The sequence below is a fragment of the Eutrema salsugineum genome, unplaced genomic scaffold (genome assembly GCF_000478725.1).
Source record: "Eutrema salsugineum unplaced genomic scaffold, Eutsalg1_0 scaffold_9, whole genome shotgun sequence".
NCBI lineage: Eukaryota > Viridiplantae > Streptophyta > Magnoliopsida > Brassicales > Brassicaceae > Eutrema > Eutrema salsugineum.
The window spans coordinates 1,441,632-1,466,856 of NW_006256342.1; the positions used below are offsets into that span (position 1 = coordinate 1,441,632).

At 36.8% G+C, this 25,225-nt stretch overlaps 4 protein-coding genes across 5 annotated transcripts; 2 read left to right on the plus strand and 2 right to left on the minus strand.

The window, feature by feature from the left end:
• Positions 1 to 3,405: 3,405 nt before the first annotated feature.
• LOC112090240 lies at positions 3,406 to 6,323 on the plus strand. The gene is made up of 5 exons (XM_024161087.1): positions 3,406 to 3,475; positions 3,579 to 3,649; positions 4,107 to 4,856; positions 5,183 to 5,233; positions 5,823 to 6,323. The coding sequence occupies exons 1-5, from the start codon at positions 3,406 to 3,408 to the stop codon at positions 6,321 to 6,323; spliced, it is 1,443 nt and encodes a 480-aa protein (XP_024016855.1).
• A 3,313-nt stretch (positions 6,324 to 9,636) lies between these two features.
• On the plus strand, positions 9,637 to 11,018 carry LOC18008345 (1-aminocyclopropane-1-carboxylate oxidase 5). Its single transcript, XM_006390037.2, has 4 exons — positions 9,637 to 9,835; positions 9,914 to 10,146; positions 10,248 to 10,613; positions 10,691 to 11,018. Exons 1-4 carry the CDS (start codon positions 9,734 to 9,736, stop codon positions 10,917 to 10,919), a joined length of 930 nt encoding a protein of 309 aa, XP_006390099.1. The 5' UTR covers positions 9,637 to 9,733; the 3' UTR covers positions 10,920 to 11,018.
• Positions 11,019 to 11,328: 310 nt separating this feature from the next.
• LOC18008658 (DNA topoisomerase 2-binding protein 1-A) lies at positions 11,329 to 17,633 on the minus strand. Its single transcript, XM_006390038.2, has 16 exons — positions 17,285 to 17,633; positions 17,131 to 17,173; positions 16,922 to 17,043; positions 16,499 to 16,606; positions 15,667 to 15,805; positions 15,502 to 15,593; positions 15,169 to 15,262; positions 14,578 to 15,058; positions 14,286 to 14,428; positions 13,795 to 14,162; positions 13,526 to 13,690; positions 13,037 to 13,327; positions 12,502 to 12,951; positions 12,213 to 12,286; positions 11,797 to 11,887; positions 11,329 to 11,630 (listed from the first exon to the last, which is right to left on the minus strand). Exons 1-16 carry the CDS (start codon positions 17,462 to 17,464, stop codon positions 11,553 to 11,555), a joined length of 2,919 nt encoding a protein of 972 aa, XP_006390100.1. The 5' UTR covers positions 17,465 to 17,633; the 3' UTR covers positions 11,329 to 11,552.
• A 266-nt stretch (positions 17,634 to 17,899) lies between these two features.
• Positions 17,900 to 23,217, minus strand: LOC18007863 (ubinuclein-2). 2 transcript variants are annotated; one of them, XM_006390039.2, is made up of 14 exons: positions 22,820 to 23,217; positions 22,036 to 22,122; positions 21,794 to 21,886; positions 21,617 to 21,693; positions 21,080 to 21,212; positions 20,628 to 20,996; positions 20,159 to 20,240; positions 19,963 to 20,075; positions 19,788 to 19,871; positions 19,473 to 19,598; positions 19,027 to 19,164; positions 18,866 to 18,913; positions 18,620 to 18,730; positions 17,900 to 18,462 (listed from the first exon to the last, which is right to left on the minus strand). In XM_006390039.2, exons 1-14 carry the CDS (start codon positions 23,060 to 23,062, stop codon positions 18,106 to 18,108), a joined length of 2,061 nt encoding a protein of 686 aa, XP_006390101.1. In that variant the 5' UTR covers positions 23,063 to 23,217; the 3' UTR covers positions 17,900 to 18,105. The 2 variants fall into 2 exon arrangements, with proteins under 2 accessions (XP_006390101.1, XP_024011670.1); XM_024155902.1 differs by having other exon boundaries at positions 19,788 to 19,874.
• Between the last annotated feature and the right edge of the window lie 2,008 nt (positions 23,218 to 25,225).

A 25,225-nucleotide genomic window follows, 5' to 3' on the forward strand; every position in this document is an offset into this window, starting at 1 on the left:
ACGCTGTCGTTTTGACCAAGCAAAAACGACTTCGTACGTAGTACGTATGTATATTTGATGAAGCATGTTACAAAGATTTACTATTTCAAAATTCTAAGAATACCAATAGTCTTATAGTACGTTACGTACGTACGTCCCCACATGGTAGACCTTGGTTAGTATCACTGAATTATCTGAGGAACTCAAAAATTTAGCTTGAATGAAAATTGGTGAACTATAAATCTATATATAACGAATAAATTGTGTCCATAAATAACTTGTTAAAAGACTTGGGAGTATTTCAAATGCGGGTTACAAATGAAATTTCAAGAGAATGGTGGAGAAACCGCGTTGTGACTTTGTTGGAGAGTAACTGTTTGGAGATATGGTGTTATCTTTCGACGGTATTATTGGATTAGGAACAAGAGAAATTGTTTTCGTACTAGATTGTTTGTTTCAAAGACCACTCTTTGTGTTTTATTACGGAAGAATTACACAAATTTCCAAGGCTGTGAATCTTTTTGATGAGATAATGTTATTTAACTTTTGGGAGCTATCACAAACCAAGGAGATAGTTGTAAGATTTCATCAGAGGGAACTAAGCCAACTTACCACTAAGCTTTCATGGCTAGGCATTCCTACAGGTAGATTAACAATATAAAAAGATTTGAGATCATGAGATCAGTTCCAATAAGGCCTAGTACTCTCAGTTTCATCATGAGGCTTCCATAGTTGAGAAACAAATATCTGAATCAATCAGGATACATACAATATCAAACATATATCGCTTTTAGTCCAACCATTTTTTGTTTGTTTGTTTAACTCTTAAGATTTAAAGTTAACATGGACGTATTATATAACAAAAAGAGGATTAAGGTTTAATTATAATTAAGATATAATCCGAATTGAAGTTGTTGAAACGTACGTGAAGAGATGGAAGAAATGATTTAAAGATAGTTTGACTTTTTTTGATAATGCAGTTAATTTAGTTTGCAATAAATTGCATTTGGAGTTGGCTCCTCCGCGTCGATGGAAAGCCAAAAATCGAAGACCATGACGTGGAATATTTTCATTGTACATTGATTCTGTGCCCATACAATTTGATTTGCATACATCATACGCTTCATATCTATAAAAATTTATTTTATTTTTAACCATCAATTACTAGATGTTAGACATGTAATTAATAAATCATAACCGATTTTCATAGTATCATTGCTTTATGGAAATATAACACCAAATCTGAATTTCATTCGAAATTTGCACTTTCAAACTAATAGAACTGATTAACTTTTAGATACAATATAGTATCGAATAAAATTAATCTCAGAATGCGTATTAGTACTATAGAGCCATATGGATCAAGATTTATTTATTTTGTTTATATTATAGTTTTGCCAGGATGAAAGAATTAATGTTATATTGTGTGTTTCACTTTCACACCAAAACATCAGGGATATATATATATATATATAATGTATAATTGGAGTCGGTAAATGAAGTGAAGATCCCCATAAAATGTCGGTAACGGTTAAAGTCTTAAAGAAGACGAAGATTATAGACGATAATAAGTTATTATGGTCAATTAGGTGCTCCAAAATATATGGAAACGAACCGACCACGTCTCACTGTTTACTTTGCGGAGTAAGCACATTTAATAAGTTTTTTTTTTTTTTTTACAAAAAAATTAACACCACAGAGCCAAGAATCAAACCAAGAAGATAATGTTTTTTTTCTTCTAATTTTTAAATATACAGTTTTTATAGTAGTACGTTCACTAGATTTGAGGATTTATAGCACTGTCGACATTAGTTCTTATTACAAGATTTAATTAGCTTTTTTCTTGTCTCGTTAAATGAACCTCATATATTATCGAGGAAGATGTTCATTCATTGAACCAAGCTGGTTATTTCGAATGGTCTTCTTTATTATGATATTATTATTTCCGGTTTACAGATTTTGATATTTTCTTTATAAAGATTGTCGATTTGCATTTTTTTTCAATACAATTAAGACTAACTGAGACAAAATTGGTTAAGACAGACTTAAAATGATATTTAATTAATTTAAAAAAAAGTACAATACAAACAGTATTTTATTATACGTAAATACATTATAAACGGACATCTATAGTGATCAAAACTAAGCGATTAATTAGACAACATTTTTATAATATACGATTTCGGTGGATAATTTTATAATAAACAGACATATAGACATATATGGTATTTTGTTTTCGGTGGATAATCTTGTTTCAACGGATAATATAACATCTTCTACTGATTAATAATACTAAAAATTGGTGCGTACACAATATGAGGCCAGTTTTTAATTTACCTTATAACGATCAAAGATATTATAATTAAGCTGAGCTTTGTATTCCATAGATTCGATTTGCTGCAACACAAAAGAGACAGAGATCACTCAGCCCCATGTGATTCACTCAATTTTCCTTCAAGACTAATTCAATACTTCTCTTTTCTTAACTTTTTTTCGGTTACATATCAATTTGTTTTTGAAAACAAATTAGTAGTTAGAGCATCCACATTAGAGGTTCAGCCCGGGTTCAAGCTCAAAATCCAATGCTATTTGGATTAAAAAAAAAAAAAAATGGGCGATCTGGTATTGTCCGGACGAGCTTGAGGAGCCCGTATCACGGCCACGTGGCGTGTGCTGGTTGGACGAGAAATGGGGAAATTGGTGGGACAATATTTTTTTTCGTCATTTCTCGTTTTCTTCACGAATTTTTTTTTTCTTTCTCGCGAAGGCGATTTTCTGGGCGACTCGACGGAATCATGTCGACGACGACAAATCAACCGTCGAAACTTGTTTCCGATCGTCCATCTTCTCTTCTTATCATCCAGGTTAGAGTTTTTCTCCATAAATCAGTCCGTAAAAATCGAATCGGTATTTTTTAGGGTTTCGAATTGGGGAAATTTTGTTAGGATTTTTTTCTTCGATTAAATTTGGGGAAATCGTTTCGATTGTCTTTTTATGTGTGTGTTTGCTATCGATTCTTCTATGCGAGTTAATTTGCATGACGATTAGAGTTGAAATTAGGGTTTTGTCGAATTTGGGGAAAATTTGTTTAGGGTTTTTTCTTCGGGTAAAATTGGGTTTATTGATTCGCTTGTCTGTGTCTGACTCTTGTTTGCTATCGATTCTTGTTTGCGAGTTTAATATACTAGACGATTTGAGTTCAAATTAGGGTTTTCTCGATTTGGGGGAAAATTTTAGGGTTTTTTAAATCTGGTTCGAATTAGGGATATCTGATCGATTGTTATGTGGTGTATGTGAATTGCGATTGATTGTCTCAGTGAATTGGTTGATTATCTGATTCTATATGATTGTTGATTATCTAATTCTATATGATTGATCGATTATCTGATTCTATATGATTGTTGATTATCTGATTCTAATGAGTAAATGGTTGATGATGGTGAAATGATTGATGATGATTCAATGCACGATTATGATGATGATGAGATGATATATGGTATATGTTTGGCATTTTAATGATCGGTTATATTTGGTATGTGTTTGATTGTTGTTGCTGCCGTTGCTTAGTTTTACTAACTTCGATATCATTTTTGTGTGAGGGTATTTGGTTGATCAACGGCTACATGCTTTTGGGACTTTGAAGTGGTTAAGTGTGTCTCAACGATTACAGGTTAGACTTCAAACTCTCTTTTATTAAATTGTTAAGTTTGTTTGGTTGGTTGAAAGCCGTAGGTTGAGCTGTTTGGTTTAGCTGGTTGGTTTAAAGTCGTAGGTTGCTTTTGTTGACAATTGATAAATGCTTGTTAATATGATATGACATGTTAGGTGTGATAAATGCTTGTTAAAAGACTTAAGACAGATACAAACTATTAAAAACTTGTTAAAAGACACTCAACCATATAATTTTAAAAGACTTAACTACACTCAACCACAAAACTTGTAAAGACTTAAATACACTAAACGCAACTATCTTCTTCCTCTTTCTATAAATCCGTTTAAGTGCCATATTGAAATTCATCATCTATACCATCTTTCTTCTTCATCTGCCATCTTTATTCTTTCATCTTCCCTATTTCTTCTTTTATCTTCCATCTTTCTTCTTTCATCTCCCATATTTCTTCTTTCAGTTTCCGTACTTCTTCAGTTTTCACTTCCATCTTCCTTCTTTCATCTTCATGGAATCTCAAAACGCTTTCTCTCAGTCTGAAGGCTTCGTTAACCTTCTAACTAGCCAGATACCTCTTGACAATTACTCGCCTTGTACTGAACTGGGATCATCAGACTTTCCTGTGTTTAGTACACAGGGTTCTGATGAACCTACGGCTAGTAAAGTCAGAAAGCAATGGACTCCGAAAGAAGACCTGGTTCTCATAAGTGCATGGCTCAATACAAGCAAGGATCCTATTGTGGGGAACGAACAGCGGGCTGGTGCATTCTGGCAGAGGATTGAAGTCTACTATAATGGAAGCGAAGACCTGATTGGACTACCAAGAAGAGGACACTCACAGTGTAAGCAGCGATGGGGTCGTCTCAACGACCAGGTGTGCAAGTTTGTTGGTGCATACGAGGCTGCACAGAAGCAAAGGACAAGCGGCCAAAACGAAAACGACGTCATGAAGGCAGCCCATGAGATATTCTTCAATGACTATCTCATCAAGTTCACCCTCGAGCATGCATGGAGGGAGCTCAGGCATGACCAAAAATGGTGCACCACTTTCAATCCTGCTACCAAGGATGGTGAGAAGGCCAAACGAAGGAAAGTTGAAGACACGGCTAACTCATCCACCTCAGTCGCCGATGATGTCTTCGTTGAGGCTCGGCCACCTGGTGTCAAGGCGTCCAAGGCGAAAGCAAAAAAGACAGCCGGAGGGAAGGAGGTGAAGGACTTCGCAAGTGTGTGGGAAATCAAACAACGAGACTTGGAACTGAAAGACAAGATAACTGACAAAAGACTTCTTGAAAAACTGTTAACTAAGACAGAGCCACTCAATGAGAATGAAATACTTCTTAAAAACAAGATAATTAATGACTTGCTTAAGTGATGTATGAAATTTTTTTTTAAAAGTTGGTAGTTTGGTACTTTATCATTTGCTTAAGTGATGTATGACTTGTTTCAATATATTTAGTGCATGGCCTTGTTTCTCTTTATCATTTGCTCGTCTGAATCACTTGTCAACTTGCTGATGTATCTTTGGTTTTGCAGGGGACTCACGGGAAAGCACTTGGCCACTTGATGGATGCGTCCAAGAACTGGGTCCATGTCGTTTTTGTTGTTTTCTCTGCTACACCATTCATTTTCTAGTGTAATGTACACCTAGTGTTAGTGATGTCTTTGTAAGCCACATATTCATCTTTTCTTTGTTCTATAAATGTAATGTGTGCGATGAACATATATTCAATCTCAGTTGATATCTTTCTTTCTTTTTTACAAACTTTTCTCTATCTCTTTTACAATCGGTATTCCATCTCTTTTACAAACATTTCTCCATCTCCTTTTCAAACGTTTCTTTACCCAAAACAATTGTATGGCATCATCATCAAATAATGGGCCATATGATGATTCAATCGATGATGTTTTTGATGATTCTGATGATGATGCACTTGATCAACAATTTGATCAAATGTTTTATGCTGCACTTGATAGTCTCGCAAGAAAAAAAAACAAAAAAAAGAGAGCATACATTGAAAGAGACCGGGAACAAGGGCATCACCGGCTTTGGAACGACTACTTTAGTGATGATGCAATCTATCCGTCAAATCTATTCCGTCGCCGGTTTAGAATGAACAAGGAGTTGTTCCTTCGTATAGTTGACCGTCTCTCCAATGAGATTCCATATTTTTAGCAAAGAAGAAATGCTGCCGGGAGATTTGGTCTATCTGGCCTTCAGAAGTGTACTGCAGCTATTCGTATGATGGCTTATGGTACGACAGCTGATGCGGTTGACGAATATCTCCGGCTAGGTGCTAGTACGGCTTTATTATGCTTGGAAAATTTCACGGAGGGAATAATAAACTTGTTCGGGGATGAGTACCTCAGAAGACCCACACCACAAGATCTCCAACAACTTCTCGATATTGGAGAGTCACAGGGTTTTCCCGGAATGATAGGAAGCATCGACTGTATGCACTGGGAGTGGAAGAATTGTCCAACCGCATGGAAAGGACAATACACACGTGGTTCCGGCAAACCGACAATCGTCTTAGAGGCAGTAGCTTCATATGACTTGTGGATATGGCATGCTTTTTTTGGACCTCCAGGTACGTTAAATGATATTAACGTTCTTGATCGTTCTCCAGTCTTCGATGATATTTTGCATGGTCGAGCACCAAAAGTGCAATATTAGATCAACGGTCACGAATATAGTTTGCCGTACTACCTGACCGACGGTATATATCCAAAATGGGCTACATTTATACAATCAATTCACCTTCCTCAAGGAGCCAAAAAAAAGTTTTTTGCAACAGCTCAAGAATCTGTCCGAAAAGATGTGAAGCGTGCATTTGGAGTTTTACAAGCTAGATTTGCGATAATTAAAAACCCAGCTCTTTTTTGGGATAAAGAGAAAATTGGGAAAATTATGCGGGCATCTATCATATTACACAATATGATAGTTGAAAATGAACGAGATTTTCGCATTCAATTCAATTTGGAAGAATTCCAACCAGGTGAAGGAAGCAGAAATTCGCATGTCGATATGACGTATACTTCAAATAATCGTTCAAATGTCAGAAATTTGATGATGGCGAAACGAAATGAAGTCCGTAGCAGACACGTGCATGATCAGTTTAAAACGGATTTAATCGAAAATCTATGGAATAAATTTGGTTCTTCTTAAATGTCCAATTATGGTTATAAATTTCATGTATTTTATCTTTTTCATGTTTTTTTTAGTACTTGTAATAAATTGTATGCTTATTTTAAATTATTTCTATGTTTAATTTTTTCAAATTCAATAATAAAAAAATATTATTATATTCGGGATGAACCCCATTATCAGGTTCACTGATGAAACCCGAAAAAAGACACAGGTTCCATAAACAAAAACCCAAAAAAATTAGTATTCTAATCTAATGATACTCACTAAGAGTATCACTAATGCACATGTTCTTATATTGTTGTCAGTATTATTAGTCTCGTACCGATCCCACTAAAACAGTGGGTGGGGGAATGCATTTGGATAAATAAATGATTCACTTTTTTTATAAAACTTTGAAAGATAATTAACTAACAATTTATTGATAATTTGATACTAACACCACTTCCAAGTGTAGCCCCATGTGAGCATGGACGGCTTGCTTTTTCAACAATCAGAAAGCTAAAACAATTATAATTTACTTTTGGAAAGAAAGGTCCTTGGGTTTATTCTTGCTCTACATTAGTTAATTAGTAGTACAATATGGTTGGATTTAGTTTTTTGGAAATTATGTGGAAATTATGTAAACTTGGTTGGAATTAGTTTTTTGGTTTTAGGTGTAGTTTGTCATAGTTTTTCAATTTTGAGACTGTTGACTCCGGAAGTGTCTTGTACTTGCTGGCTTTTGTCTCTAGAAGGGATATGTCCCTTGCTAGCTTGCTGTATGTTAAAACCGTATTCTGTCTGGAAAACTACTTAGTGAGAAAAAGAGAGTTAATTAGTATGTTAGGGGTGTAGTGGTGCAATTACTGTCTGCAGGTGAAATAGTAAGATCAAATAGATTATCATTTTAAATTAATCATACATCAACTAGTCACTTATCATGAACTGGAAATATATTAGTAATCTCAAATAACAGAAATTCATATAACAAACCACGATCATAACTTCTAGCAAAATCAAATAATTAAGATTAACACACACATGCACCGACATATGGAAGATGCATTTCCATAATTTAAAAATTCGTGTTAGAAACATATCTCAGCCTCTAGACTTAAAAAAATATAATTAGTACTTTATTTGCAGATCAATTAAGTTCCGTAGAGAGTATAGTATTTTTGCTTTTAAAATATATGCAGTTTAATTGTAGAACAATTTGAACCATGTTTCTTCAACCCACGCAATAAACCATTTCGCCACTTAACAACTATGACTTGGTTTCATTAGTCCATGTATAGTGTCAACTTTATACTCCCTCTATTTCATAATAAGTGATGTCTTATAACAGATTATTCAGAAAAATAGAATATACAAATTAATATTTGTTAATTGGCGTTGAGATTTGGGTTGAGGACAAAAAGAGGCATCACCTGCTCATGTGTACAGCAGAGATGGCTGTGCTGTACTGACAATAATTTCCACCATATAACTTTCTTCTAGTTTTATTTTATAAGTATTTTGTTAATTATCTTCTACTGTGACGACAAAAATATAAAAAGTTATCTTCTACTATTATATTCGGTAGCTTTACAAAAATGTATATGTTCTTTCTTCTACTATTAGTATGTGATATAATTACATCCTCCATGTTCCCCTAATTTGTTCACCTACCATGAAAACAAAGTCGATTAACTATTATGGATATAATTCGCTAACCTATTATTACTTTCCACGTTCATAACCCATAATTCATAAAAAAAGGTGATCAGTATTAAAAGAAAAAAAAAAACCGTATCTATGTCTCTTATGCTAACTAATCATGTATGGATGAATATACTCCATCGCAATCTAACGTAAAGAGGTCCACGGATAAAGATCAATTTCAAAGAGGAGTAACCTTAATTAATGGCTTAACCCCTACAAAATTTTAATTTATTGAGAGAATTATTTGTTACGGTGCAGATTGGACGATGTTGGACCTTCGCTTACGGTTTGATCTCAAATTCCAAAAAGCAAATGGTTAATTTATTGTCCGAGACCTGATCACGTTTCTTAACTATCATTTTTTTTTTAAGTAACTAAGAAATTTTGGTTTGATCCATTATATGTTTAATTCCAAAATAACAAATTTCGGATTCTTGACCTACTCTTTAAACCCGTGAGCTTTTTTATACTATATGTAACGGATTCACCAAACATTAACAAAATATCTTAAACCAGTTGAATTAATCCCCTTCACAGTAAAATATGTTAAGTATATTTAATATATTATTCCCTATTTTTATTTTTAAAACAACAAAGTTAAAATGTGTTTTTAAAAAATAACAAAAAGGGACGGGTAGAAAATTGGGATAAAACATGACAATTAGCAAATATTTCATATGTAATGTCCCCTATAGTTCTCTCTTTTACTAAACTGAAATTAACGGTGAAACCGGTTGCGCCGAAAAAGAGGATTATCGGTCAAAGCCTTGGCGAGACCATTAAACTTTATTTAATGGCCCATGATTACGCAAATGTAAGTCTTTTAACTTTATTTAATCTGATTTTAATAAGTAATAAAAATTTTAAAAAGTCCAGAAGATGGACTAAACTCTCACTGCTTAAGGATAGTCAAATCTCTTAGACACATCGACTTTAGTGCATCTATATTTATTATAAGTTTTTTTTTATTAAAAAAGAAATATGAATGATTCAACGGTAGCAATGCTTTATAATAAAATAAATACTGTACAACATAGCGTAGCGTAAAAATGAACAGTTGACATTTTAATCTAGTTTTCTTAGAGAAAAAAAAACACTTAAATAAAGGGAAAATCTGGGAATAGTATAAATACAGGCATAAGCTTTCCATAATCTTCACAACTAAATATAATTACAAAACAGAGTCGTCTTTGACTTACCAAAAACAGAGCGTTTTTGCCTAATACACACCTCTCTCTCTTCGCGGATCTGAAATGGCGATACCTGTGATCGATTTCTCCAAGATCAATGGTGAAGAAAGAGAGAAGACACTGTCTGAAATCGCTAGAGCTTGCGAAGAATGGGGATTTTTTCAGGTTCGGATCTAAAAAAAAAAACAGAACTTTCTCTCTCTCTGTTTTGATGGGCTTAACTCTGTGTATGTTTGCGTGTAGCTGGTGAACCATGGGATTCCACTGGAGCTTCTGAATAAGGTAAAGAAGCTAAGCTCAGATTGCTACAAAACAGAGAGAGAAGAAGCATTCAAGACCTCAACTCCCGTGAAGTTGCTCAACGAAGTGCTTGAGAAAAACTCTGGCGAGAAACTTGAAAACGTTGACTGGGAAGATGTCTTCACTCTCTTTGACCATAACCAAAACGAATGGCCATCCAAACCCTCTGGACTCAAGTAAACAACTTCTCTCTCATATTTCAACCTCAAATCATTCACTTTCGATTCTAACTTTATGTTTTCTATATTTGAAAAAAACCAAAAAAAAAAAAAAACAGAGAGGCGATGGGAGAATACAGAGAAGAAGTGAGGAAGCTAGCGAGCAAGATGATGGAAGTGATGGATGAGAATTTGGGATTGACTAAAGGTTACATAAAGAAAGCATTTAACCAAGGAATGGAAGATGGAGAAGAGACAGCTTTCTTCGGAACCAAAGTCAGCCATTACCCACCTTGTCCTCATCCAGAGCTTGTTAATGGCCTTCGAGCTCATACTGATGCAGGAGGTGTCGTTTTGCTGTTCCAAGACGATGAATATGATGGCCTTCAAGTGTTGAAAGATGGAGAATGGATCGATGTTCAGCCGCTTCCTAACGCCATTGTTATCAACACTGGTGATCAGATTGAAGTTCTTAGCAACGGAAGGTAACATCTTTTCTTGAATCCAAGTTTTTTGTTAATTAAGAAAAAAAACTAAATTAAGACTCAAATGGGTTTGGCAGGTACAAGAGCGCATGGCACAGGGTGTTGGCGAGGGAGGAGGGAAACCGGAGGTCCATAGCTTCCTTCTACAATCCGTCGTACAAGGCGGCCATTGGGCCAGCATCGGCAGCGGAGGAAGGAAGTGAGAAGAAGTATCCAAAGTTTGTGTTTGGAGACTATATGGATGTCTATGCAAACCAGAAGTTCATGCCTAAGGAGCCTCGTTTTCTAGCTGTAAAGTCTCTTTAAATTGTGTCATTGTTTTTCTAAACTATTATATCACTATTTTATTTACACCATGATGTAATTTCTCTTAAGTTATAAATGCCTTATTAAATAATTTGATAATTTGGCATCTGGTCTTCTGGCATTGTGTTTTCTTCTTCTTTATATTCGTGTTCATATCATGTATGAATCTTCGTTGTGACTTGTGTTCTTAGTTTTTGATTTATTTATATCAAACAGACTTTAAACTTTAATAAGGACGATTTGTACTCTGTATCTAGAGACAAGAGTCTTTCAACTTTTGTGGTCAGCCTCACGAACCAGACTACAAATAGAGATTATATATGACTAAACCTCCAAGGACTCGTATTTAACCACACATTTCTACAGAGAGATTAACAAATATAACAAGAGTATGAGAAAGCTAGGCACAGATGTTTCCATTCCAATAAGGACTCTATCTTTGATTAATAATTCTCTCTGTTTCATCAGGCTTTCATAGTTGAGAAACGAAAATCTGATTTAATCAGGATACTGTACAACACAATAACGAAATCAAACTATTTGTATGAACCCAATTTCAAATTCCAATTTCTCTCAGACATGGATGGAAACAATTCAGACTCCGGGATTTGAGAGTCTCTCGGATACATCTCTTTATGTTAAGCTGCTTCGTGTTCTAACTCTGTCTATAAGCATCTGCCTTCCTGAAAGATCTTCCTCGTAACCAACAACCTGCAAATCAGAGTAACCCGTTTCAAATCAAGAACTAGGATAAGAGTTATAACCTGCGATTTCGTTTTTAATTCAGAACTAGGATTTCGAAACCTGACTAATTATCCAGACCTGAAAGCTTTAATTATCAAAACTCTCCGAGGTATTTCCAGAGTAAGATTATAACCTGCGATTCTGTCTGTGTCTCACTAAAGTTTCCGTAAGTGCCTGTAATTACATCTCCTGGAGGATTGCATGCGCCGTCATTCTCCAGGACCCTGAAAAACACATCAGAGTATTAATAGGTAAACAATGATTTCTTACATGAGCAGCGTTTAGATTTGTGACAGTCTAGTCTCAGATCATTGCACACCATTACTTTGCTTACACTCCCTCCATACAAGATAGGTACCTTCGTACAGTCATGCTACGGTATTATACGGAAATTAGGGATCCAAACAAAACGAAAAAGATTTAGGGGGTTCATGAATCCGGATATGTCAATTTAAACACCAGGCAAACTTATGTCGCTAATTCTTTATAATTCATGGCATTTGAGGTTGGTACCAGATATGTATCAACAATTAATGAATATAAGGCTACCTGTTTATCCAGTGTCTAGACAGGCCAGTGACGGAACGATCCCCGCTGTTGTATTGTTCACTAGTTGAAGTGAGCTGTTTTGTCATCAAGGAGTCAAAATTATTCCAAGTATTAATAACTCGGGGGAAAAAAATTGAACGACCACACAAGCTATAAAAACACAGTTTTTTCTGAAATCCTCCCAGGAGAGTTCTCTCCTGCTCTTGAATCTAAACAGAAAACCAGAGGTGAATACTGAGAAAATCTGACTTGGATTAAATGATTGGAGAAAGGAGCCAATCGTACTCACTTTACTTGTCTGCTCCAACAGATCCTCAATAGCATCAGCCACATCTGGAACTTCACGACCACTTGCTACGTCATTTCCAGACACAATGCCATCTCCAGACTTCAAAGTGCGAGCACAACTGCTTGGATGTTCTCCCACAGGAAACACATTACTTTCCTGACCATCTCTCAAAAGTTTTGCCTTCTTAGGCGGAAAACTCTCTTCCCTTCCAGTTTCTCCAAGTCTGTTGTTTACCTCACTTTTACCGCAGCCGTTTTTGCCACCAAAACTTTGAGCTATTTCCCTGTCTTCAGAGTGGCTTACAAGCAGAGACTCATTGTCACATGAGGCCATACTGGAGGCCATTGGCACAAACTGTGTATGAAGTTGACTGGTCAAGCCAAACCCAGCATCTCGGTCTTGAGTGGTCAATTCCTTTGGACGAAAGTTATCCGGACAAACAACTCGATTCTACACATGAGAAAAACAAAAAGAACTACTTGTTAAATTTGAAGATCCCATGTAAAAGAAACTATGTGAAAAGACATAGGCCCACCTGTCTAACACATTCATAAACCCATTCAGATGTCACGCAAACTGTTCCCCACTTGGAAGTGGCCTCATACTTCTGTCCGCCAGCAAATTTGCATAGCAAGTGAGTCGTTCTCCTGGTAAGTTTTTCCCCAAATTTTGCTCCAAGAACAAAACACAAATTTCTCAGGAGTAATTTCTCCTTCTCTTCATAACGGGAAACACAAAAGCGAAGGCTTTCGAATCCAGGCAAAGGAATCTGGCAGGGAAGAGGCGAATAGAGGATATGACTGCTAACGTCAAGTAAACAACCATCCTACATCACCAAGATAACACCTTAAAAATAAGCCAGAAACATAAAGCATAATAAGGATAAAGATAAAATATACAAATCAACAAAATGAAAAGCTAATGTAGATATAAAAACTTTAAATGAATGATGGTATAGCAGTTGGAGGCAGGTACTCCAGGATTTAGCCAGTAGATAACAGATGAACACTGAGAAAAATAATACCTCTAAACAAGATCGAACCCAGTGACTCGAGACATAAATAGTTTGGGTATTCCCAGCACTCCGGAACGCACCATGGCATTCAATAGTAAAATGTGTATTATGCATAAAAGGATCATATACAACATCTCCTCCTCCTTGATTCACCCATTCCACGATTTCAGGTCGCTGCACAATATGGTAGCACATCAATCAATTGACTTCAGAGATGCATTATCAGACAAGAAACCAGTGCAAGACAAGGAAAGCCTAATCTTCGAATTACCACATACCCTATCTTCAGAAAAAGAATCTGAGAAACAAAATGTCTTCCCCTTAAATACCGATGACTTTCTTTCTTGCTTATTCTGAACATTGATTTCACATTGAATTTTCTGTTGTTCTTTGGTTTTATTAGTTACAAGGGAATTAAGTGTTTCTTTTTTCTCGAGTGATACTATTTTTCTTTCCACGTGAATCTCATCTTTCCTGCCAAATTCCAGCATTGCTTCTTTATTCTGTCCCAGCAAAGTTGCTGCCTCATTTGAGACATTGACACTCCTTGAAGAGGAATCATATGCCATGGTCTGAGGAAAAGTATTTTTACCCTGTTCCATACCTGACATCCCTGCCAGGGTTCCCTTGGTCAAGCATGCAGAATCTGTGCCAAAAACAGGTCACTTAGAGAAGTCTAACACAGTGCATTGATATGTCTTGATGCATCTTGGATAGATGGAATGCGCCCCAGATAATAAAAAGTTGGTGAAATGAGATAACAGCAGACCTCTTGGAAGAATCAGGTTGTGAGCAGTATATAATTTATGAATGGGAATTTCTTTTTTCTCACGATCACAATCTTCAAGCCAACTGGGTGTAACTACTTGAATGACACCAGAAGCTGCAACACTCCTCGCCTCTTTTTTCTCACTGTAAATAATATTCTATGTTGAGATCATAATGTCACAGACAATATGCTTAGAGAGACCCACCTAACATTCAGCCAGCACTACAAGAAAAAGGAAAAAAACTAATAGCGCAAAAAAAAATCACTTTGGCAGTGAAAAGATTGAGATTACCTCTCTGAAGGAGTTCCAACAACAATATGTGTCATTCTTTCGCTAAGCATCATATACCGTGATCCACCACCTCTGCGGACCAACTTAACAAGTCTACGCATTTCAGAAGCTTCAAAACCAAGCAAGAAAATTCTACAATCTGATAAGTACAAGTCATTGTCTTCAGATTCTGAATCCCTGGCAGTACAGCCATCAAAATTTTGTTCTTGAGGCTCTGTACTTGGGCCTTTAATTGGTTCTTTAACATCGGTACTGGGATTCATAGATGTGGAAAAAAGTTTTTGTGAGGCAGAAGCTTCTATATCTGAGTCTCTAGACTGAGGATAAGAAGCATATGAGTCTGCTGCAGCCACAGCCGAAGGCGACAGTGATATTGGACATCCAGGAAACTTTTCTTGGCCATCATGGCTCACCAAATTTCTCACCCCTCTACTCAAAGGCATGGAACCCAGAACAGGATATGACTCTTCATTGAGACAAACTGCGCATAAAAGGATGACATATCAGTATCGAATGAATCTGTTAACTTTTAGAGAATATATATACTGATCAGTACGAGAATGCAAAGGATGCAGAAGCACCAAACGTCACCTTTTCTAGCAATGGACTGCTGAAACCATTTCCGTGTAACAATTTGAATGTGACCCCATTTTCGAGCAACTTTGTACTTGTCACCTTCGGCAGCGTATGCAATGTCAAGGACTCAAATTTCTTTAAAGTCGACTATGAAATCTTAAAATTTTTTGCACAATAATTTAAGGAATATTTAGGGCATCTACATTTCAACAATGTAATGGTTAAAGTCACATATCTTCTAACTTTAGAAAAGCCGAGTATCAGACCTTGATGCTAGTTTATAGCACAATTAGATACACCTAGAAAATCAACATATGTCCATTTTTCAGATTTTGATTCAAAGGATATATCAGCGATCAGATGTGTACACCTCCTTGTTAGCTCCCCAGAGTACCTCCCTCCATATTCTAAAATTAGCTTCTCCATTCCCTTACGCTCGTCTAATAATAAGTTACTGATTAACTATCAACAAAGAACCTGATTCGCACATGTTGAGCACAACGGGTTTCTAACCTGCTGGAATTTTTGTGACACAGATTGTCAGTCCATAAAAAGGAGGAATCTTGTAGGGTTCCTGGGGGACCACACGGTGCTCATCCCAACACTTAAGTAACCAACTCAGTGCAACAACGGGCTTCTTCTGAATATACGACTGCAAGCATAAAATAATAATATTATTTAGCTGTCACAATGAAATAGGCATAACTGGTTTTGAACAGCTTCCTCAAGAACCTCATCAGTTCACTCTGCTTCCGGATATCATATATAATGATAAGTCATCAGAGGCACAATACTGATCCAAATAATTTCTGAAAAAATAGTGCGAGTTGTTTCACTTTGAGAACTAAAGTTTTATTGGAGCTGAGTGTCATTTACATCATGCTACCATCTGAAAATGAATAGAGCAGAACCCACCAGAAGGATCCAACATCCTAAAATTTCATTGGAGCTAAGTGTTATTTACAGGAGTATGTTAAATCTTTTCTTCTTCTTGAAAGGCTTCTTTTCTTCTATTAAAGGCAGTATATGCTGCTGGAAAAATGTATATGCACCAAGCGAAAGATCAACAGCCAGTTCTATCTTACTTTAATATAGCAGCATCGACAAAGAAAAAGTTCACCTTTGTTTCTAACAAAATAACCTAGTGCTTATTAGAGTGAAGTTAAATGAACTGAAAAATACGTATAGTTTACCTAACATAACTCGAGAATAATCTTCTGAGATGCATGAAGAGAAACAGCAGTATTGATATGTTAATTAAGCGTAGATAAGAAGCCAATGATAATCTACAGATGTGCACCCTTAGAAGGTAAAGAACATTGATTGCAATGTTTGAGCAAAAGACCTTGTACTTGCCAGCCAAGACATTCTTCACAATGACGAAGTTGACATCTGGAGAAGCTTTGGAAAGAAAAACTCCCCCCATGGAAGTAACCAACTCCTCGATCTTGACCTACAAAATAATTGCAATCAACCAGTTAAGAGGGATGAGTCGTTCAGAGTAACTGAAAAAAATTGCTCTAAACAGATATCATTTTTGTCATCTCTAGGCTTCTTACAGTGTGAAAAGACATTTCTACAATGTATAAAGAGAAGTCAGTCTTTTTGTTAAAAATAGAAACTAAACCACAGAATTACCAAAAAATAAGATATCCAAGCCAACATAGAGTCACAACAACTCACATCGACAGTACCAAGAAAAAAAGGGGGTAATGATGGATTCTAATACACTATAAACGATGTCTATTACCCTGAAAAAGAGAAGTACCTTTTCATCCATCAGAAAACCAGAAGCGAGAACTTTAAGACCATCCATCGCTAGGCAACAATTGAATCCTCCTTGAGGTAGCGGTCTACCCTCTTTTGCACAGGAGAGCACACATTGTGGACCTAAACATTAACTCTTGGCTTGGGTAAGGAAATTCAACAAGAAAGATTCAATTGGTTTAATTTGATGAATTCAGAGAGGTATCTCACCAATCAAGTTGCAACCCTTAGCTTTAAGATCCTTGAACTTCTCCTGGAGATGGAATAGTAGTACGAGGAGACTAAGAGCAGTTTCTTACAGGAAATAAATGCAATTGAACTTCGTAAAAACAAAAAATTAAACAAAATGAAAGCAAACCCGCACGTGATCGGGAGAAGCGATGACGTGAAAATCGCAGGGGCCGCTACGGGAGGGATCGCAGCAGAGGAAGATTTCGGCACCGTTAAGCTTCAATGCATCGAGAAGTGTGTCGAAGACTTCAGGGGGCACCAGATTTCGAGACATGAACACGTTTGCCCCTTTGAACAGTTGCGTCGTCTTCATCGCCGCCGGAAACCTAAACACGCACTTCTCCTCTCCAAGAGCTTCACGGAGGAGGAGCGTTTTCGGAGAGAAATTATAACCCTAGAATCGGCGGAAGAAGGTGAATAGCCGAATCATTAGCACAGAATCGTCTACCCGTGGATTCGAGGTGAACAGGCGCGGTAACTGGTGAGAGAGAGAGAGGGAGAGAAAGGGAGAGAGAGAGAGAGAGAGAGAGAGACGCGGGAATGGTCACTGGTAAGTGAGCTTAGTTTCACATTTTAATTTTTCTTAGGGCTTTTTGATGCCCATTATTACCCCCAACTTGGGCCGACCACAAATTTAGAAGTTCCCGATTTTGTCCTTAAATAATCTTCATTATCTCTATAGTTTCAAGTATTTTTACGTTTTATAAAATTTGCCAGGAGATTTCTTTAATTCTACCTGATAATCAACTGCAAAGAAAAACCGAGCTTCTCTTTTAAATCTTTATTTTGTACAATGAAAAGAGGACTTCGTCGTCTAATTAAGGAAAATATACTAAGAGAAAACATAACTAGACGCAAAATTAGAAGCGACAGTAAAGCTACAAAGGACAAAGGCAAGGCAAGAGGCCAGACACTGACTAGAAAAACCTTAACTAAAACCAAGCCGGGGGGTACTTAACTTGGCAGGTTCAGGTCCGGCGGTGCATGTGGATGGGTTTGCTGCCTCAGAGCCAGGACAAGTTGTTTCTCCGGGGGCTGGTGTTCTACACCCTGTTCTGTCTTTTTTCTGACTGTCTTTGCTTCTCCTGAAGGGTTGCTAGAGCTTGAGTTTCCCTTTAGTTTCCCATGTTGCTGCTTTGACTTGTCACGGGAAGAGTCCGCTATAGCTTGACTGTGGACTACGGACGTGGTGGTTGCGCTTGGCACAGTACCCGTTTTATCTACTACAGCTGGAGCCTTGTCGGGATGAGTAGTACTCTCTGATTTTGTTGCCAACTGTGTCTGTTTCCTCTTTGTCATCTTCGCTTGATCCTTAAATAAGAGAAGAGGTGAGGAATGCCAAAAACTGAGAGGGATGTGCGAGAGCATGGGAACAGTCTATGAAAAATGGATCTTTTCACATCCAAGAGATAGCAAATTAGAAACAAATACAGTGCTATGATGTAAAAGCAGATTATTTCTCAATTACCATCTCCTTCCCAAGGTTTCCATACAATGCTCTCCGCCTTTCCTTTGCCCGGCAAATGGCACGCTTGATCTCATGATTGTCCATTAACTTATTTGGCCAGAGTTCCGCTAGCTGGAGCATGAATAAATACAATAGAAAATCATTTAGAATGATTTGATAAACAATTATCGAAGTTTAGGCAAGGTCTAGTCTACTGATATTAAATGAACTTGGAAAGCAAATACACCACGAGTGCCAGGAACTTACGCTTGCATAGAGCTTTCTGATCTGTGGACCTGCATCTTCATCCAATCCCTAGTATTACCAAAAAACAGAGCACAAACTTATGTTCACACTTCAATTCTGGATCTAATTAAGTTGGAAAACATTTGTTATGTAAGGTTGCCGAAATGAAAAATCTTAATTACATCAACAAAGATGTCATATAGATCACACAATTTGTCCTCCAGCGCCGCATCCATGACAAACTTCTTCTTCATAGGTGGCTTTTCAACAGATCCGACATCCTGAAAATCATCTGATGTTCCAGCTTCTTGATTCGTTGCCTGTGAAACAATTTATGTCAGTGCATGGAATATCTCATGATATCAGATGTGCCTCAATGCTTCAATAAAAGTGATAAACGATACAAAGAACAGAGAGAACCTATAACAGAGAACCTAAAACAGAAGAATCAAGTGCTTAGTCTATGGCCAGCCATTATCAGAGAGAACTCTGAGTATTGTGATTCATTTGACAACAGGATGTCTAAATCCAACAATAAAGACAAGAACAAAAGTATCTATTCAAAACAGCGGATAAGAAATCCATCTGAAAATCATATCAGTGAAACTAGTTGAGTACAAGAGAGAACCTGAGATTCCATCAATGGAACTTTTATTTTTATCATCTCAATAACTTCGTTCTTGATCCGTTGAAATCTAGTATCTTTTTCTCGATTTGCAGTGTCCCCGGAATCAATCATGATTTTCAAGTTCCTCTGTAACAATAAGCATTACTATACTGTCAGAACTTACCTCCTTCAATAAAGCATATCTTGTTAACACTTTCAGAAATCAAAGAGCTTTCACCTCGAACTCAAGAAAATTCTAACTACTCTTATGCCTCAGTAAGAATCACAACTCCATTCCAATAGCAAGTATCGGTATACAGAGGTAGAGGTGATTACCTTCAACGATCTAACCTGTATGAGATGACCGACAATGCTCATGAGACGATTTATTAACTCTCCCGATACAGTACCTTGGCTTGCCTGCTTTAAGAAAAGAAACAAAAAATCTAGTCTTTTTAATGCATCTGGAAGATTGTTTTAAAAAAAAGGAAAAACAGAAGTGTTTGATTACCGCAATCCTAGCAACTTTAGCAAGCTTCAATTTTACGTCTCTTGGCAATCTCCTCTTCACTGCTTGGGATGCGGTATCGGCATCTTGATTCTCAGTGGCAGCAGGAGGCCTTGCTGCAATAATTGGACATAGTTTGTAAAATGGTATTAGCTTGCCATGCACGTAGAGAACAAGTGGTCGAACAGTTGAAACTCACATTCAGCGACCACTTTCTCCAATTCCCTGATGGCTTTGTCAAGTGTCGAGGTTTTAGGCCTGGCATTAGAACCGCCTTTTTTCTGAATAGAAAAAGATTGTCACAGAATTTAAATCATATAACAATCTAAAATATGCGAAGAGAATAAAAAGAAGCATGAAAGCGAGAATTAGCCAGGAAGATCAACCCAGAGTCGATATAAAAACTACAGATACAGAACTACAAAAACAATGTTGAATGGGTGCTACCTACACAGCAATGACACAGAGAGACCATACAATATTTTAACTATCCTGAATAAGTGCTAATATTTTCGCAATTACAGATCATTTTTCCAGTCTCAGAAATTAGAGAACCCACTCGTGGAGTTATAGAAAATGAAAGACCCCAAATACATGCTTCCTTCAAATTTTCTAGACCAACTGATTTGAGGACTCTTATATACTTAAGGTAGCTGGAAAGTACTTACAGTTGTTTGAATAGATTGTCTGCTTACTGTTGCATTGTCCAGGTCATGCATGCCATTGTTTTCTTTCTGACGGACTACTGTTGATTTTGCCAAAACATTCGGCCGAGACTTTCCTGGCAGGGAATTAGATTGCTGATGAGCACTTTTGTTGCTGCACTTCAGATGAAGGGCGCCAGAAGATCCAACTGCCTTTGCCTTCGGACTTGAGGCATTCCTTGGCTGATGATTCACTTTATCAGAATGCTTCACATTTTCCAATAATAAGCAGTCATTGCCACTTTGCGCTTTCAAAGGGGAAATCGAATCCTGCACTGTCTTTGAATCATTAAACTTGTTCTTCGAAGAGGGCCCAGAAGCAGCTGATTGATCCTGAACTTTCACATTCATATAATCAATTGTCTAAACTGGAACTCTGAAATATTCAAAAATTTATTTGTACGCAATGGTGGTACCTTTCCCCCAGCCGTCTTAGCCATCTTGGCTTGTTTTCTGGATACATCAACAACATCGCCGCAAGGTTTTGCTGACTCTTTCCTTTGCCTTTTCTTTGGTTGCTGGTTCGTTGTTGTTGTTGTTGACGGTTCACTGAAGTAGAAAGGAATCACAATTTAGATAAACTGGTAAATGGAAGATAGCCTATTCATAGGGCAACTGGGCAACCTGAATCCTATCAAGAATCAGAGCTCACATCAATACGAATTGGTATTTGTTAGGTAAGTCAAAGTAATCATTGCATTTTGAAAATTATCTATAGATTGTAGCAGCAAAGTAGCAAGATTGGCAACAAAAAGTGAATCAAATATTTCTTCCCTGAGGAAACACTGCATAAACCCCAATAAGAGGGGAAGAAACAGGTATCAAAGTCTGTTTTCAAATTCTTATGTTGTCCATTGTCGATTTTCCAGAAGTCCATATCATTAAATGGAAAATGACAAACCCGCCACATAGTAATGTGAAAACATGCAACAATAAGAGGACAAGAAACTTACATCCGTTCTAACTTTCCTCTATTGACAAAAAAACCATCATGTTTAATTGCCGAATTATCAACTTCAAAATACTCATCCTACAACGCAAAACAATAAAAAGGATGTCTCAGCTATCATGATACAGTTTGACCACATAAGAAAACAAAGATAAACCATAAGAAGGATATATATACTAACCAATTCAACGTCATCGATAAAAGAATCTTCAGTGTCATACTCGTCATCGTCGGGAGCACCATCTAACTCTTCCCCATCACTGCTATCTCTCCCCTGAAATTTATGTTATGAAGTAAGTATACAGTAATCAAAAATTTGTGAGAGAAGCAGTGCTAATACATGGTATGAAATAAAGTTCTGACTGATAAGTCAAGCATTCATCTGACTTGATGAATAGTCAATTGAAAAATAGGGAAATGTACCATGTAGAGCCTCTCGATCTTCTCTATAACAGCGTTAAAACGATTAGAATGAGGTTGGTCAACGTTTTCACCTTCTGCTGGTGGTCCCTGCATTGGATATATCAATAAAGCATTACAAATTGATCTGATCCGAATCGTATGCATAGAGAAAAAACTTGCAAGAAAGCCACACACATCTCCTATTTCCTTCGAATGAAAACCATCACTATTATGCACTTAAAATTTGCCCATTCTTTTGCACGAGATGCTGTGAGTTGGATTTGATGCATATCATAATCTACACTCATACGTTTACAGTAGATATGGTTACTATCCGAACCAAAGTTCTTTCTAGATCAAACAAAATCGATGGCATATTAACGTTCTTAGTAACGAGGTTGCAACCAAATCCCATATCAAACTGCAAGTCAAATTACTGACTGAGGCAAGACAATCAAATCACTATCAGTTGTAGTTTTCATTAGTTTCAAGAGTTTGCCCTTTGAAACCCTAGTAGCCAGCCCAATGTCAAGGAGCAATGACAACACAATTCCTCCTAACCCTCATATCCACTTCACCAAAACTTCTAGAAATCCCCCGGAACCAATATTAAAAAAAAAAATTTAGATAATCAGACAAAACAGTGAGGCTCTCCCTGAATAAACCAGAAAGTCGCGAAAGCAAATTCAGCTCCCAGGAGGATACAAGACAAGGGTTGGTCCAATAGAGACAACGAAATTAAGAGCGCAGAGAAATGCAGGTGAGCATATATCAAAGTATATGTATGTCACAGCTAAACACTCACCGGTGCAAGGCGAGACTCGAGATTAGGGTTAGCATTAGGAGGCGGGTCGGGCGCGGAGGAGAACGAGGCATTGCCCTTGCTAGCCTCCTTCATAAGCTTCTTCCAGGAAACATACGTCGTCTCCCCTTGCCGGAGTTCCACCTTAAGTAATTTCCGATCACCGGCAGTCAAGAGCTTCGGCGATATCCTCGACGATTCGCCGGGAGTTGAAACGCCATCGGTTGTGGCCTTTGGTTCTCCCATTAGTGATTGGGTCGGGTCAGAGTTAAGACTCTGTACAGACCCAGATCGGAGACAAGGCGAGTTGGAGAACAATCAGGAGCGAAAATTGGGGAAATTTGATGTGGAGACTCGAGAGATTGGAACTGATAGGAGGATTTTTGTTGGAAACGTTGCGCGGGATAGCCAGCAATGATGCTTTGCTTTATTTTCCTCGATTTTTTTTTTATTTTTTTATTTTTTATCTCTCCTTGTGAATTTATTTTTCATTATTTTCTGTTCTTGAAAATTGAGTTTTTTATTTTAAAGTTTTTTGTGTTGCCGAGGACAATGTAGTAAAATGGCTCTGCATTGCGAAACTAGCGAGTTTCTCTCTCTCGTGCACTGATGGGCTTCGACCCCTCCTTCATCTAAATGGGATAAGTAACATACAGCTGTGGACCATAGGCCTTGACAACAAAAATAGAAAAATTTATGTACATATATTCTGATTAAATTTACAAACAACATTTAATTCAAATAAAAAAAGATAAGTGTAATAAAATTAACTAGAAAGGTTTTCTATGTTTGAAAATCCTAAGAAGTCACTTTCCATGAAACAAATAAAAAGTGAAAAAAATCATTAAAAGGGAAAATCTGAACAATTGCCTATATTCACCAAAAATCATTCTAAAAGCTTAATTATTATAGATCTCAACTAAATTCAAAATATTTTTATTTTCAATTCAAATGATTTGCAATGTATCACACTTCTAGTGATTTATCAGATACAGCTATTCATTTTCTTTGCTTGAAAGTGATTAGTAGTATCGTAAGAGCTTTTTGCTGTTATAATGTGATTGAGAAGATGTGGTGTGAATTGTGAAACATCTGTTTTGTCAGGGTGCTGTTTACTTATTGAGATAACCTCTTAAACCAAAGTTAAGATTTCAGTCGGTTTTCTTAAGATTTCAGTCGGTTTTCTTATGCACGCTTCCGCTTCGATGTTTGAATCCGATTTACATCCACAGCTAGACATAACGCTGGTTTGGTGCTAATAAGTTATATAGCGATTGCGCACAAACTACGGTGAGCTAGGTCGTGCAGTGAGTGGTTTTGGATGTTTCCAAAGTATATATTGACTATATCCAATGCATTTATCTTAAAAGCACCATCTTTTATTTTTGAGGAAAAAATTAGCACCATCTTTGTTATACGTTAGCTTGTGTACATTTCTGATATGTGAACATTCTACTATAGGAACCACAACAGATGATATATGTGATACCAAGTCAAAGTCAATCACCAAAGTCCATAGCCAACGTTCTGGTAGAGCCCAGTGTAATGTACAGAGACATGAACACAAACAAGTCTACAACAGTGAGAACAGTGAACACAAGACTCTGGTTCGGCTAAAAGCTGATTGGCTCATCGCATCTGTTTGCATCTTCAGCTATGAGAATACAAATCAACCGACCATTTTTGGCTGATTTGGGACTGTGAACTCCAACTGCTTCCTTCTCTCTTCGTGGAGGAAAAAGTCTACTTATCTCCCTTCTCCAGTTTATATAATATTTTATAAGAAATAGACTTGTATATAAAGATTCCGAGTTATGATTGCGAATAGGTGGGGCTTGGTAGACTGAAGATATTTGAGACTCTATGTAATAACGATTCACCATTTATCTAACTCTGATTATAGAAACGACTAAACGATATCAATCAGATATGCTAATTAAGAAAAAACATATGAAATGAAAATGATCTTACAATTTTGGGTCTTTATGGACCACCTCTGGGACCATGTCGAACACGGACACTCCCATAGATCTGAAATCTTTAAAGAAAAGATTGCCAAGGGATTTTTGAAAAAGCCGGTGAGAATTTCTCAATGGAAAGTTATTAACTTTTTTTTTTTCGTTACTGATGTTTTTGGTAATGATAAAACAAAAACCTAGGACTTTACCCAAAAAATAAGAATTTTACATATTTCTATTCCTTTGTCAACAAAATTTTCTTCCTTTTTTTTTTGTTGGGTCGTCGTCAAAAATTCATCTGAATCATTGATTGAGATTAAAATATAATCACCACAAAAAACAAGACAAAGCCCCCCCAATAACGACGCAAAGACCTGAGTCCAAAGCAAATTAACAACAATCAAAAAATAATAATTCGGAATCGCAGCATCGTTTGGGGATTACATAAAAA